General features: G+C 40.4%; 1 protein-coding gene across 8 annotated transcripts in view; it reads right to left on the reverse strand.

Annotated features, from left to right (window-relative positions):
* Positions 1-16,958, reverse strand: part of cacna2d3.L (calcium channel, voltage-dependent, alpha 2/delta subunit 3 L homeolog) — a 504,571-nt gene that overhangs the window by 26,824 nt on the left and 460,789 nt on the right. For all 8 annotated transcript variants that reach the window (XM_041590967.1, XM_041590966.1, XM_041590965.1 and 5 more), the window contains 4 exons: positions 7,749-7,824; positions 7,577-7,629; positions 6,850-6,905; positions 6,068-6,179 (listed from right to left, as the gene is read on the reverse strand). In XM_041590967.1, coding sequence (XP_041446901.1) covers positions 6,068-6,179; positions 6,850-6,905; positions 7,577-7,629; positions 7,749-7,824 — 297 coding nt within the window. The remainder of the gene's footprint in view (positions 1-6,067; positions 6,180-6,849; positions 6,906-7,576; positions 7,630-7,748; positions 7,825-16,958) is intronic.

Below are 16,958 nucleotides of genomic sequence, written 5' to 3' on the forward strand. Positions count from 1 at the left end.
CTGGAGCAGTGCCAGTGGGGTCTCAATCTGAAGGTCAATTAGGGTGTTATTTGGTTAAAATGTTGAATGTCCTTTTAGATGCCACTAAAGGTCAAAGGAGGAAGTAGTTTAGGGTATGATATGGGGTGAACATCTATTGGCTGTTCTATATATTCTGGTGAATATGGTGAATGGCTGAAACTCCAATATCCTTCAATAATACGCAAAAGCCATGAATATCCTGTAAATTATATCCTTATAAACGGTGACTAGTGATGTCATCAGTTATAAACGGCGAGTAGTGATGTCATTTATGTCACATGACTCACTAAAACTTGTGTATTATAATAAATAAAGTACACCTTGTTGGAAAAAATTAGAATATTTGAAGTATCCTCTGAGTTCCATGACCTGGAGGCTTCGGCCTCATACTTTTATATGGTCATGGAACTCCTCGTGACTTATAATATCCTTATATTGTACAATAGGGGCTACTTTATTCACTATATATTTGCAACCTTGCTATGAGCTAAAGCGGTCTCTAAAGAAAAGCTGGGCCTCCAAAAAGGGTGGCCTAAACCAAGAAAGTCCAACAACCACTGCTTTAAGCAATAATAATGCAATTTCAATGTCTCCGTCTTGTTGTTTTGTGGCTAATTTTCCAATACTCTTTCCTGGGTTTGACTGGACCTCTGGGACATGAGGAAATATCCAGATGGGACCCTGTTGGGCCCTGCCCCAAAAGTCAAGTGGTGGAGCAGGAACGGTTTTGGTTGCGGGCAAAGTGGAAGCAGTAGCTGGGTGGTTGGTCCATTAGTTGCTGGGCCCTTGAGTCAGGTACCTGGTGGTCCAAGAGTACTCAGTCTGACTCTGATTCTTTCTACTTTCAACTGCCACTTTGAAGGACCCCAAAACATGGGTGTCCACAGAAGGGGGAAAGAGGGGGCAGTTGCCCCACCCTGACATCTCCAGCTAGTTCCAAGATTTTGTTTATAAATTGAAATCCCAACAACAGATAAAAATTTTTATACTTCCCACCCCAAGGCACCCCAATTACTCTTCTGCTTTGTCATGAATAGGTTCATCTTCAGTGGGATACTACCCGATGTGAAATTTACTTATTTGCCGCTCCCCCTTTCAAAATTTTCTGCCGAAACCCATGCCCCAAAATGTTGTTGACCATATTTAAACCCCCCCCCCCAATGGCAGCTCTGGTGATATAACAAATAAAAGGCAGGAGAAGCAGGAGATTGACATGATGATTCGGGTATGGAATCCATTATCTGGAAACCCATTATCCAGAAATATCCTCCATTTTATCCAAATAATCCACATTTTTGAACATTATTTCCTTTTTCTGTGTAATAATAAAATAGTAGCTTGTACTTGATCCCAACTAAGATATAATTAATCCTTATTGGAAGCAAAACCAGCCTATTGGGTTTATTTCATGTTTATATGATTTTCTAGTAGACTTAAGGTATGGAGATCCAAAATAGGGAAACATCGATTATCCAAAAAAACCCATGTCCTGAACATTCTGGATAACAGGTTCCATACCTGTATAAGATTTCAATGACAAAGTCCCAGACAATATATATAATATGCGGCACAAATTCCCTCCTGGGTGTGTGGAAGTGTCAGCTGAAAACCCAAGACTTTGGTTGATTGTCCTTGTTGACTTGTTGTGTATGAATAAAGTGCAAGTAACACAACAAAGCCAACAAGGACATTAAAGACACAATCTTGGTTTTCAGCTGACACTTCAACACGCCCGGGAAGGAACATAAAGTCAGAGTTTTCAGTGAAACCCAATGCCGCTCCCTTTCACAAAGAGCAATAACATTTTCTGCCTGGAACTGTGACGAATCCCAGCAAAGCATCTTGGAGGCTAAGGGGAAGTGACAGTTTGGGTGGTAGTTTAAGTGAGGTTGCCAAGGGGTAGGGGGTTGTTTTCCTATTTCTGATACGTGCGGTGAATTCGGGTTTAATGAAATAAGTGGAAGGGGTGAGTTAAGGTCTTTCAACTCGGAAGGGGAACACAAACAGGCAATTGATCCCCAGGCCTCTGGGACTGGAACAGGCCAAGATCAATGTTTCAGCCCTAATAATGATATTTTGTATTTAATTCATCTCAAGGATTCTGTGAAGGCCTCACGCTGTCTGGACTTCTGAGCAAACATGTGAATCGTGGGAAGCCGTCGTCTGGTTGGTTATAATCGCTAGGAATTTCCTTTATATAAACGGCATGTGGGACGTCATCAATAGGACGGCATCGAATAATTGCCCCACCCACATCAGGTTTCTCTCTATTTACCTTCCATGTCCTGAAACGAGGGTGAAATGGGAATGAAACATGGAGGACAATAAGAGGAAAGCTGAAGGCAGTGGCGTAACTAGGCAATGGTAGGTCCCTGCTGCCCAAGGGGGTGTGATTGTGGCTTCATTTCAACAGTATTTCCCCAGGGCATCCTCAAGGGCTGGGCAACTGTCACGTAAGCCCCCATCTGTACAAGCCTGCTACCCAAAAATATCTGTTTGGGGAGGAATCCAAGTGTTTTTATATCATCTCACTACAAGCAGCTTGGCAGGAGTTTGGGAGAAAAGAAAAGTTTGTTGCACTCTGCTTGTGAAAGTTTGGGTGAGGCAAAGCTTTGAATCCATTTTCTGCAGTGATCTGACTGGTATGTCTGGGGTTAATGCCGTACTTATTATGCATTTTCTGTAGTGAACTTGCTGACATGTCTAGGGTTAAAGGGGTTGTTGGCCTTTTAGTATAATGTAGAGACTGATATTCTGAGACAATTCGCAATTGGTTTTCATTTTTTTTATAATTTGCAGTTTTTAAGTTATTTTGCGTGTTATTCAGCAGCTCTCCAGTTTGTAATTTCAGCAGTCTGGAAGCTAGGGTTAATATTCCCCTAGTAACCATGCCTTGAATAAGACTGGAATATGAAAGGCGAGTAATAAAAAGTAGATTAGATGGGGTCAGTGACCCCCATTTGAAAGCTGGAAAGAGTCAGAAGAAGAAGGCAAATAAGTCAGAAACTATAAAAAATAAATAATGAAGACCAATTAAAAAAGTTGATTAGAATTAGCCTTATTATAACATACTTAAAGTTAACTAATTATAACGCCAATTTATGCAGTGATCTTACTGACATATCTGTGGCTACTTAAATGCACGTTGTGTATTTTGTGCAGTGATTTGTATTTGTGCTCTGAATCAATTTTCTTTAGTCATCTTGCTGCATGTGTAGGGTTACTATAGTGCCTTTAGTCCAATACCTGCAGTTGTACCTGCTGTAAATGCAGTACTTTGTGGTTATAGAAAAGCTCATTATATATTTTGTGCAGTGATCTTTGATTAATGCTGTGTTCTAAATACATTTTCTGCAATGAACTTAGTGGCATGTCTGTGGTAAATGCAGTGCTCTGAATCTATTTTCTGCAGTGAACTTAGTAGCATGTCAGTGGTTAATGAAATGCTCTGAATCCATTTTCTGCAGTGAAGTTAGTGGCATGTCGGTGGTTAATGCAGTGCTCTGAATCTATTTTCTACAGTGAACTTAGTAGCATGTCAGTGGTTAATGCAGTGCTCTGGATCAATTTTCTACAGTGAATTTAGTAGCATGTTCATGGTTAATGCAGTGCTCTGAATCTATTTTCTACAGTGAATTTAGTAGCATGTCCGTGGTTAATGCAGTGGTCTGAATCTATTTTCTACAGTGAGTTTAGTAGCATGTCTGTGGTTAATGCAGTGCTCTGAATCTATTTTCGGCAGTGCACTTAGTAGCATGTCGGTGGTTAATGCAGTGCTCTGAATCTATTTTCTACAGTGAATTTAGTAGCATGTCAGTGGTTAATGCAGTGCTCTGAATCTATTCTCTACAGTGAATTTAGTAGCATGTCGGTGGTTAATGCAGTGCTCTGAATCCATTTTCTATAGTGAATTTAGTAGCATGTTGGTGGTTAATGCAGTGCTCTGAATCAATTTTCTGCAGTGAAGTTAGTGGCATGTTGGTGATTAATGCAGTGCTCTGAATCTATTTCTACAGTGAATTTAGTGGCATGTTGGTGGTAAATGCAGTGCTCTGAATCCATTTTCTGCAGTGAAGTTTGTAGCATGTCTGGGTCATTTTTAGCTAAAGTTAGTATTAAAGGCAGTGTGTTAAAGAGGGCTAAACTGTTGTTTTTTGGGGGGTTGGGTGAGTAAACAGTTGACTACTTCCATAAGGCCAAATACTTGGCATTTCCCAATAGAAGCTGAATGGTAGCTTGACATTATGCCTGGTTTTGTGAGGCCAAACTGTTTTATGATAAGAGCGGATCCCAAAGCCTGTTTAGATCCAGATGTCACCAACCCAGACAATATGAGGGATCATGGAATGAGCTGCAGCTTCAGAATTGGCCAAGGATTGTGTTTTCCAATGTGATTTTAGTGGCAGCAGAGAAAACAAGGTGAAGGGTTGAGTTAAGATCTTGGAGCAGACGGGCTCAGTATAAAGATATTCACCCCCATCTGCTTCCCGGCACTCGCCCTGTGCAATAACAAAGGTGCCAGGAGTTTATGAGATCAATGTTTTTTGCAGTTTCTTTTTTTACCAAAACCCAAATCAGAAGCAGAACCAACTGGAAAAAGCTTTGTGTGTGAAGCAGCCATGGACACGTATGTAAGACTTCCCTTGTCCTAAAGTGCCATCAACTTGTGTGTGACCTTGTTGTCTACTTCCCTGCACATTACTCTCCAGTTATTTGTCATTGTCTTTGAGAGTGCCCTAATATTCAATAATTATATATATTCTTACAATTATTAGAACGAGCCAAATCCCAGATCACTTTATATATACATTGGAATTCTGCAGGGAATCCCATAACCTGACTGTCCTTACAGTAAAGAACCCCTTCCTATGCTGATGGTGAAATCTCCTTTCCTCCCCACCAATGAATCACTCAATCCCCCTCTCTTGGTAGGAAATCCCATAACCTGACTGTCCTTACAGTAAGGAACCCCTTCCTATGCTGATGGTGAGATCTCCTTTCCTCCCCACCAATGAATCACTCATTCCCCTCTCTTGGTAGGGAATCCCATAACCTGAATGTCCTTACAGTAAAGAACCCCTTCCTATGCTGATGGTGAGATCTCCTTTCCTCCCCACCAATGAATCACTCATCCCCCTCTCTTGGTAGGGAATCCCATAACCTGACTGCCCTTACAGTAAAGTACCCCTTCCTATACTGATGGTGAGATCTCCTTTCCTCCCCTTCAATGAATCAATCATTCCCCCTCTCTTGGTAGGGAATCCCATAACCCGGCTGCCCTTACAGTAAAGAACCCCTTCCTATGCTGATGGTGAGATCTCCTTTCCTCCCCACCAATGAATCACTTATTCACCCTCTCTTGGTAGGGAATCCCATAACCTGACTGTCCTTACAGTAAAGAACCCCTTCCTATACTGATGGTTTAACCATATATTCAAGACAATTTGCAATTGGTTTTAATTTTTTATTTTTTGTGGTTTTTGAGTTATTTATCATTTTATTCAGCAGCTCTCCAGTTTGCAGTTTCAGCCATCTGGTTGCTATGGTCAAAATTCCCCTAGCAACCATGCACTGATTTGAATAAGAGACTGGAATATGAATAGGAGAGGCCTGACTAGACAGATGAGTAATAAAAATTAGCAATAACAATACATTTGTAGCCTTACAGAGCAAAGGTAAAGGTGTACCACCCCTTTAAAGGGGAAGATAAAGCCTCCCAGTAAGTTATTATGCATAAGGAATAGAGCTGCTCTACCCTGTTAGAGGTGCAGTCATGGGGCTGCAGTACATGGGAATCCATACAGAGGCTTTATACCCTGTAACAAGGTAATCCTCATACCCACTGGGCATCCTCAGTCACAAATGATGAACCAAGTCATATTTAAAAGGACAGGTTTTACTCTGGGTGTCTGTGCAGTGAGTGATGCCTTATCATATTTGTGGCTCAGTCACTAATAGGCAATGTTTCCTAAAGCAGAATGCAGGACATATCCCTCTGTACAGAAAGAAACACGTCATATAATGGAGGTCAATCAGAAACTCTTACTTGAAACAGTCGTCACAAGCCACTGATCCCATGGTCTCTTTTATTGTCCGCTCAGAGACAAAAGCTGGATATTCGGTATCGCAGGGCTCCAAAACCTGCTTTAGCCGTTGTGCTGCGGGAAAAAAAAAATAAACAATTTGTATAAATGTTATAAAATATTAATTATCTGCTAAACACTGAATATTAATTTAAACTATAAAGATTCTGCTGCTGCTGGAAAACATTTTTTTATTGTCTCTGCCACCGTGTGGCTGTCTGTGGTACTGCAATGTTTTCTATGCAAACGTTTTTCATGAAAATGTGTCGGAGAGTTGCTTTAGGGATTGAGTTCATGTGCCTTTTATATCCACCCTGAACATGGAAAAGGGATGTTTTCCCCCAATTAAGAATAGCTATTAAGTTCTTAAAGCACAAGCTACACCAACTGCTTTATACAATGTATAGAATGCCAGAGGGCTGCTGTGTTAACCATGTGTTATTGTGATGCTTTTTTAAATACAGCCAAGGAAAGGTTATATTGTTGTCGGCCAACGTTGGGCTGGAGGAGCTGGAGAATTTGAAGCCCCTAATGCTGTTACTGGACAAGGACATTGATGGCAAATACCTGTGCCCCAATAGGGTCAGGGCTGATGGTGGTTATGGTTCCAGATACCCCACAGTGAAGGCTGCAGTGGTATTCCCTATCCCACCCATAAGGCCTGTACCTTCTGCACCTCGTTCTGCTGAGAAGGAACCAGCACCCCAAGAGGCAACCAACAATGAAATGATATAAGATCTCGTACCTTTAACTGAGTGGCCTGAATTCCACCAATTGCATAGATTAAACTCAACCAGGAACCTGTATAAATAATAGGAAATATTAGGTGGTCCATTAGCTACAAAGATAACCTAAATAAACTCCGATCTACGTAGACCCTCCTCAGAAACCCTCACCCTCCTTCTACTCCCACTGGCAATGGCAGCATTGTGGGCGTTCAAACAAAGGATTCCTATTTAGGGCTTAAATGTTGGAACCCGCCCATGAACAGCCTAGATTGGCAGATATTATTACAAATATAGGGAGAAGGAAACTTCTGTGCAACAATAAGTGATGTCCTCATGTCGTACTTTCTACAGCTCCAATATAGAGATAATCGGGTGCTACCAATGAGACGGCCCTGACTTACTGACTGTAATAATGGGTGATAAGTAGGTGCCTGCAACTCAAATAAGACCCAGAATAACACTCTCCAATCAACAATAGAACATAGGACTCCCCCTGGCCTATTGATATCAGCTCATGTCAATTCACTAGATACTGTATGTCCTTTTGTCAGTCAATCAAATTCATCCTGATTTAGTGGCCTTTGATTGGTCTATTTTGAAATCACCAACCATTGACCTCAAGTGCAAGTGACTATTCACATAAACAACAGCTCACTGGGATTGTCCCAAATATTACATTAAAGGGGAACTAATGATTATAATTGATTTTTTTTATTTATTATATAAAATGCAATTTATACTTACAAGATCAGTTCAGTCATCATCCACTTTATGGCAGCAAATATGGCGCGATATGGCTACAAAGGCAACAGTTAACCCATTAGAGAGGTGAAACCATTGGGTCACTAATTACCCTTTATAATTAACTGTCTGCAATAAACAGCACCAAGATTGAAGGGATTGTGCCAATACTTACATCCAACAGGCTTTGGGCACTGTCACTGCTTTCTTTCGTTGTCCTACACATGGCTTGGTAATCATAGAGTGTAATTCTGTTGGGAGAGAGAGTCCTCATTCAGTGCAATACATGCCACAAAGGCAAACAAAATTCCTATCTGATCCCCATTGTAAGCAGCAGTCCTGTCCTGCTTTATGGCAGCTGAGATTCTAGCTATCTGTATAACAGAACATTCTGTCCCAGTGGCTGCACAGATCCTATCTGATCCCCATTGTAAGCAGCAGTCCTGTCCTGCTTTATGGCAGCTGAGATTCTAGCTATCTGTATAACAGAACATTCTGTCCCAGTGGCTGCACAGATCCTATCTGATCCCCATTGTAAGCAGCAGTCCTGCCCTGCTTTATGGCAGCTGAGATTCTAGCTATCTGTATAACAGAACATTCTGTCCCAGTGGCTGCACAGATCCTATCTGATCCCCATTGTAAGCAGCAGTCCTGTCCTGCTTTATGGCAGCTGAGATTCTAGCTATCTGTATAACAGAACATTCTGTCCCAGTGGCTGCACAGATCCCCATTTCACTTCTGTACAATTATTATATAGATCATTTTCTATTACCAATGCAGTGAGTTCCAGCTCATAAATCGTTAAGAGAATTTCTTTGGCAAATTTGGACAATCTTTTTATCAAAATGAAATCTCTGAATTTCTCTCTCTCTCCCCTGTAATGGGCGCTTTGTGGTGAGCTGTATCCTTCCCTGCTGATTATAGCCAAGGAACAGGGTAATTGCACGCTTTACTTTAGAACTAAATATAAAACCATTAAAGGGTGCCCGGCCCAAGACCGACGCTTGGTGGCACAGCTCTCGTCCCTGGCACTGCAGATAACAAGCCTGAGGCTCAATCACATCCCACCGTCTCATTCCAACCCACAGGCACCGTATCATCAGCATCTCTGCTCTTAAACACTTCATTTCCAGCAGATGAAAGAACTTCCTGACCTTCTGCAGTGATTATTTATTGGGAAGTTTAGAGAACAAACATTTGCACCATCAGCGGCTCCTTTGTGTATTTATTAGTCTATTTCATCAAGTTTGTCTATTCTGATGCCATTTTAGCTTAATGCCTTCACCTCTCCTGTCTGGGCTGAAACTTGGGCTCAGTGGTTATTCTAGAAATATTTGAAAAGTCTGTTTCTCCTAAAGAAATAGGGATTGGTAGCACTAGATAGGTACCTTATATATAGAGACAAGAGGAAAGTGTTGGAAGGGTTACTGTCTGCTCTCTCTCATTTCCCTACAGAAATAGGGATTGGTAACACTAGATAGGTACCTAATATATAGAGACAAGAGGAAAGTGTTGGAAGGGTTACTGTCTGCTCTCTCTCATTTCCCTACAGAAATAGGGATTGGTAACACTAGATAGGTACCTAATATATAGAGACAAGAGGAAAGTGTTGGAAGGGTTACTGTCTGCTCTCTCTCATTTCCCTACAGAAATAGGGTTTGGTAGCACTAGATAGGTACCTAATATATAGAGACAAGAGGAAAGTGTTGGAAGGGTTACTGTCTGCTCTCTCTCATTTCCCTACAGAAATAGGGATTAGTAACACTAGATAGGTACCTAATATATAGAGACAAGAGGAAAGTGTTGGAAGGGTTACTGTCTGCTCTCTCTCATTTCCCTACAGAAATAGGGATTGGTAACACTAGATAGGTACCTAATATATAGAGACAAGAGGAGAGTGTTGGAAGGGTTACTGTCTGCTCTCATTTCCCTACAGAAATAGGGATTGGTAACACTAGATAGGTACCTAATATATAGAGACAAGAGGAAAGTGTTGGAAGGGTTACTGTCTGCTCTCTCTCATTTCCCTACAGAAATAGGGATTGGTAACACTAGATAGGTACCTAATATATAGAGACAAGAGAGAAGTGTTGGAAGGGTTACTGTCTGCTCTCATTTCCCTACAGAAATAGGGATTGGTAACACTAGATAGGTACCTAATATATAGAGACAAGAGAGAAGTGTTGGAAGGGTTACTGTCTGCTCTCTCTCATTTCCCTACAGAAATAGGGATTAGTAACACTAGATAGGTACCTAATATATAGAGACAAGAGGAAAGTGTTGGAAGGGTTACTGTCTGCTCTCTCTCATTTCCCTACAGAAATAGGGATTGGTAGCACTAGATAGGTACCTAATATATAGAGACAAGAGGAAAGTGTTGGAAGGGTTACTGTCTGCTCTCTCTCATTTCCCTACAGAAATAGGGATTGGTAACACTAGATAGGTACCTAATATATAGAGAGACAAGAGGAGAGTGTTGGATTAGTAGCACTAGATAGGTATCTTATATAACGTATTCATTTCTAACCCTCCTTGTGTTGCAGCACAGCTCCCCGTGGGCAAATACCACTATAATGATGGTAAGTGCGGCCGTGTTATTATTTTATCTTTAAAAGAAATCAGCGAAAAGAAACTAAAAGAAAAAACAATTGCCAGGTAGAAATTCATGTCCCAAAGCAAAATATTTTTTACTCCATAAATCAGTGGCGGCAAGGGGCCCCCCAGTCAGATGATGTTTGCGTGGAATTTACATTCTGAATGGAATTAAGGTGTCAGTGGCCGTTTCACAGGTATAATAAAAGGTGCAATTACCCAACTACAAAGGATTTTTCTTACTTTTGATCTGGGCTTTATGTATTTATTTATTTTTATAATTGAGGAATGGGAAGAGTTTGAAAAAAACATCTGAATATTAGAGCATTCATCAAATTTTCGTCATTGACATTTTTGTTTGTGGGAACAAAGTCAGGATTAAAATTTAAAGACCGCCTGTGCCAATCTGACTCCATGTTCTTTGTTTCTGCAACTGGAACTGGAAGGGTTAAATTCGGTTTGTTAGAGACCAACCGCAATCTGTTAAATTCCAGAGTCATATCATGGTGCCAAAATGGTATAATAATCTCCCTATGTAAAATGCCATTGTACTGGAAAGCAGCATTCTCATTGGTAAGATTTCTTGCATGTGTAATTATGTTCTCTGGGAAGCAGCATTCTCATTGGTGAGATTTCTTGCATGTGTAATTATGTTCTCTGGGAAGCAGCATTGCCATTGGTGAGATCTCCTGCATGTGAAATTATGTTCTGTGGGAAGCAGCATTCTCATTGGTAAGATTTCTTGCATGTGTAATTATGTTCTCTGGGAAGCAGCATTCTTATTGGTGAGCTCTTTTGCATATTTAAATATTATGGATAGACTGAATCCAGGATTCGGTTAGGGATTTGGCCAAGATTCAGCCTTTTCCAGCAGGATTCAGCCGAATCCAAGTGCCTGGCAGAACCAAATCCGAATCCAAAAAATCATGTGACTTTTCATCACACAAACAAGGAAGACAACAATTATTTAAACTCGTGCCATGTGTGCGGTTATCTTTCCCCTTGTTTCCCTTAAGGTTTGGATTCGGCCAAATTTTTCAAATGGATTTAGGATTTGGCCAAATTGTAAAATAGTGGATTTGGTGCATCCCTATATGTTCTCTGGGAAGCAGCATTCTCATTGGTGAGATCTCTTGCATGTGTAATATGTTCTCTGGGAAGCAGCATTTTCATTGGTGAGATCTCTTGCATGTGTAATATGTTCTCTGGGAAGCAGCATTCTCATTGGTGAGAGCTTTTGCATCTGCAATATATTCTCTGGGAAGCAGAATTCTCATTGGTGAGATCTCTTGCATGTGTAATATGTTCTCTAGGAAGCAGCATTCTCATTGGTGAGATCTCTTGCATCTGCAATATATTCTCTGGGAAGCAGAATTCTCATTGGTGAGATCTCTTGCATGTGTAATATGTTCTGGGAAGTAGCATTCTCAAGGGTGAGATCTTTTGCATCTGCAATATATTCTCTAGGAAGCAGCATTCTCATTGGTGAGATCTTTTGCATCTGCAATATGTTCTCTAGGAAGCAGCATTCTCATTGGTGAGATCTTTTGCATCTGCAATATATTCTCTAGGAAGCAGCATTCTCATTGGTGAGATCTTTTGCATCTGCAATATATTCTCTGGGAAGCAGCATTCTCATTGGTGAGATCTCTTGCATGTGTAATATGTTCTCTAGGAAGCAGCATTCTCATTGGTGAGATCTCTTGCAAGTGTAATATATTCTCTGGGAAGTAGCATTCTCAAGGGTGAGATCTCTTGCATCTGTTTTGTGTAATCTTATTTAGAGAACTGGGGGTTGCTGTGGGACAGTTCTAATTAGGGTTAAGATCGTACCCCAAAAGAGCTTACATTCTAATTTCCCTTGCACAGCCATACAATGAATTCCCATACACTCACAGTTAAAGTAACCAGTGCAGCCAGAGGAAAATTCAAGGAATTTTCTCCATAGAAATAGGGATGGACATTGGCTTCTTGACTGTTGAGAATTTATTTGGGTCCCTTTGAACCAACACAGAGATCTGTGAATTTCTTGTCACCCCTCAGTCCCTTGTTATGATAAAACAGCCAAGGTAGTCATGTCAGCCAATCAGAACTAATATAACTAAGCTAATGCAATCTTATTGGTCAGGTATTAATGAACATTTTATTAATTGTTGCTACTACTTTTTCTTCTTGCCCCCAAAAAACATATTTTATTCTACTTCAAATTAGGCACACACTGAATCCATAAAGACTTAATCCTTATTTGCATATGTAAATGTAAGGAAAACAAACACACTAAATTGTCATGCAATTGTCCAGAGATTGAGGACCTGGATTGGGTCCTGCCAAACTGGAATCCTGCAAAAAGTGCTACATTTCAGACAAAACTGAATCAGCAGGAAGGGAGACAGGAACAAGGGCCCTAAACACAATCCTGGATCCCTCATTTATAGCCCTGCTGCCTGGGCAGATAAAACTATCCTTATATACACCTTATATACACCTTATATACACCTTATATACACCTTATATACACCTTATATACACCTTATATACACCTTATATACACCTTATATACACCTTATATACACCTTATATACACCTTACATACACTCATGCACATTTGTATTCACTAGGGAGGTGTCAAATCAAAACAAAATTTGGACAAATTTTTAGACCCAGATTTATCAAAATTTCAATTGGAGTATTTTTTTAGTTCATTTTTTAAATTGAGTAGTTGCCTTATTTATGAAAGAACTCCAAACAAACCAAAACAGTAACATCTTATTCTTCTCTTTGTTTTCGAGTCAATGAATTTCAATTTCAAACTTATTTTGAAAACTTGAACTTGATTTTAAACAACATACATTTTACAAAAAACCCCTCTTCCCACTGATTTCTCCAGAAACTTGCCAACTTTTAGTTTTCTGCACTTATTAAATCTCATTAGAGCACAGTCAATATTGTGATCCCAGTAAAGACTTGACCTTGAATGTTATTAAGGGGCCAATTTACTAACATTCAAATTTCTATTTCCCCCCGAATCCTATTTTTTCTCAAAAAATTTGTTTGTTTTTTCAAAAATTTGTCTAAAGCTCAAAAAGTTTGAGATTTATCAACACAAAAATTTGCCAAGTAAAAGCAGTTGAGGTCCTATAGAAGCCAATGGGAACTGCACTGATCCTATTGGACCTTTTTTAACCATTCAGACTTTTAGAGGCTTTCGGATATTTTTTTGCTAGTAATTGTCAGAAAAAAATATTTTTGTTTTATATTTTTTTTTCATTTGCAATTTATATATTCTGATCTTTTAATAAATTACATGATTTTAGAGAAAACGAGTTTATTCATTGTTTCAAAAACAAAATTGTTGCTAAATGGGCCTCCCAATCTGTCCCATTGTGTCCAGCCGAAATGTATCCCAACTAGGAATACACTGATTTCAGGATTTAGTTTGGGATTCGGCTTTTTTCAGCAGGATTTAGATTTGGCTGAACCGAATCAGAATACAAAAAAAAATCACGTGACTCTTCGTCAAACAAACAAGGAAGTCAAAAATGTCTAAACTACGAGCTCCTTGAGCGATTCTCTTTCCCCCTTAATTTACATACTGTATGCCAATAAGGGTTTGGATTTGGTTCAGGATTTGGCCGAAACTTTCACAAAGGATTTGGGATTCAGCCAAATCCTAAAATAGCGGATTCGGTGCATCCTTAATCCCAAGCCTTCAAGTCATTAGCTCTAAGCAATGGAATGGACCAATTCTTTGATCCCAATTGATGCACTTTTTTATTTTCCTTCAATTTGAAAACATAAATTAGGGTTCACACAAGCTTTCCTCATTGGCCCAGGGATTTTCCATGGATCCTAAGAGCAAATACACAAAGGATCTCACATGGTGCCAAAAAAGGATTTTTGAGACAAAGCAGAACTTTTTGCATATACAGGTATGGGATCCGTTATCCGGAAACCTGTTATCCAGAAAGTTCCGAATTACGGAAAGACCGTCTCCCATAGACTCCATTATAATCAAATAATCCACATTTTTAAAAATGATTTCCCTTTTCTCTGTTATAATAAAACAGTCGCTTGTACTTGACCCCAACTAAGATATAATTAATCCTTATTGGAAGCAAAACCAGCCTATTGGGTTTATTTCATGTTTACATGACTTTCTAGTAGATTTAAGGAGTGAGGATCCAAATTACGGTAAAACCCGTTATCCGGAGAGCCCCAGGTCCCGAGCATTCTGGATAATAGGTCCCATACCTGTAGTACTATTTTGATGATAATTAGTGATGGGTGAATTTCTCCCGTTTAGATTCGCCGAAAAAATCAGCGAAACTCAAATTTTGACGCCTGCGTCAATTCACGTCAATTTTGACGCCAGCGTTAAAGTCAATGGGCGTCCTAATAGTGTTGAGGCATGACGGTTTTGAAGCGAGCGACTTTTCCAACATGCGTCAAAATTAGTGATGAGCGAATTTATTCACCAGGCACGAATTTGATGTGAATTTCCGCGTTTCGCCATCAGTGAATACATTTCACCAGCATCAATTTTTCTTGACACTGGCAAAAATTTTGACGCCGGCAACAGTTCCGACCACATGTCACTGGCAAATTGTTGACGGTGTCGGAACTGTCGGCTCACAAAAATCACTTTCGTGGGAAAATAGCGAATTTCGCAGCAAAGCGAAAAGGGGGAAATTCGCCCATCTCTAGTAAAAAATGTTGACACTGCAAATTTATTTACAGGTGGCGCAACACAGAACTTCACAGCGAATTCGCACCTGCCTAATTTATTTGCCCATCACTAATGATAATTTTCCAGACGCGAATCTAACACTCAAGTCACTAAGACAAAAGCGGGAACATATAATAATTCGTCCGCACGACGGAGGAATCAGAGTGCAGCACTTGTGGGCTTGGGCCGCTTCCAGGACATCACTTGGGATATGAGAAGGATTTTCCCACATATAATAATTACGCTCTTCCCTCGGAGACTCCACACGCTGAATGACTATGCAACGCTTTATGGCTCCCACTGTTTTCTACTAAACTTTTCCTTTATTCTCTATATTCCATGGAAGAAATGGAAAAATCCAGAATTTTTATTGGCCCACATTATAGGTGACAGTTTCCTAATTATGAAACCAGGACGGTCCTTATGAAAAGCAGAAAAGCACTAGATGGACCTCCCTGATTTACGTTCAGATAATGGCCCTGCCTGTGCAGAGAACACACAGAAGCAAGTCATAAATCTGGATCTGGAAAAACATTTCTGTCAATTTCACTTGTCTGTTTTCTTAGGTAATTATCACTCTGGCGTCGTGTGATGTGGGACTTTAATAACGACTGTTCATTTCTACACATTATGGGAAACATTAGAGAACGGCAAGAAGAGCATTGAGGTTTCTATGACAGATGTTACAATTACATTAAATGAGTAAGAAGTGGGGAACCCCATAGTCCGACACGTGGAGTAAATGGTCAGGACCTCAAGGTCTTCATTATTGTAACATCAATGGAAGCTCTGCTGCTCTGGACAATGATGTTCTATTACAGGTTCTTCCATCTTCTCACCAATACGGCCATCGCCTGGGTACCCCAATGTTTCTATATATATCTGTAACCTTGTTATGAGCTAAGGGGGCCCAGTCTGAAGACCAGTTAGGGGGAGATTTGGGGTGAGTGCTTATTTGTGCCCTGGGTACCCCTGGAACTATAGCAGGGTGACTGTTACCCCAATGTTTCTATATATCTGTAACCTTGTTATGAGCTAAAGGGGCCCAGTCTGAAGGTCAGTTAGGGGGAGATTTGGGGTGAGTGTTTATTTGTACCCTGGGTACCCCTTGAACTATAGCAGGGTGACTGTTACCCCAATGTTTCTATATATCTGTAACCTTGTTATGAGCTAAGGGGGCCCAGTCTGAAGGTCAGTTAGGGGGAGATTAGGGGTGAGTGCTTATTTGTGCCCTGGGTACCCCTGGAACTATAGCAGGGTGACACCCCAATGTTTCTATATATCTGTAACCTTGTTATGAGCTAAGGGGGCCCAGTCTGAAGGCCAGTTAGGGGGAGATTTGGGGTGAGTGTTTATTTGTACCCTGTGTACCCCTGGAACTATAGCAGGGTGACACCCCAATGTTTCTATATATCTGTAACCTTGTTATGAGCTAAGGGGGCCCAGCCTGAAGGTCAGTAAGGGGGAGATTTGGGGTGAGTGATTATTTATGCCCTGGGTACCCCTAGAACTATAGCAGGGTGACACCCCAATGTTTCTATATATCTGTAACCTTGTTATGAGCTAAGGGGGACCAGTCTGAAGGTCAGTTAGGGGGAGATTTGGGGTGAGTGCTTATTTGTGCCCTGTGTACCCCTGGAACTATAGCAGGATGACACCCAAATGCTTCTATATTTTCTATATGTTTCTATCTTGTTATGAGCTAACTTTTCAACGTGGAAAGACTTTCTCCTTCTCTAGGTTTGGATCTCTCTAGGGCTGTACAAATGTAGGTGAATAAATTAAGTTTTTCTTTGAAACAGAGATGGAAAATCATTTTGAAATCCTTTGTATTTACAGTTTGCTTTGTACTGGATCCAGGGAAATTTGTTGCCGTAAATTCCACATGACACCTTTATTTGATCTTTCTTAATTATGTCGTCTTTGAAGTTCACAAAGCATGGTCGGAGTAACCGTGCAATCGTATGTACTCTTATCCATCTTCCTTTGATTCGGTTGTTTTATTACAAGCCATAGGGCTGCTGTACATGGGTCTCTAATAAAAGGAACTCAGGGGGAACAAGAAAT

Source organism: Xenopus laevis, chromosome 4L (genome assembly GCF_017654675.1).
Source record: "Xenopus laevis strain J_2021 chromosome 4L, Xenopus_laevis_v10.1, whole genome shotgun sequence".
NCBI classification, from domain to species: Eukaryota; Metazoa; Chordata; class Amphibia; order Anura; family Pipidae; genus Xenopus; species Xenopus laevis.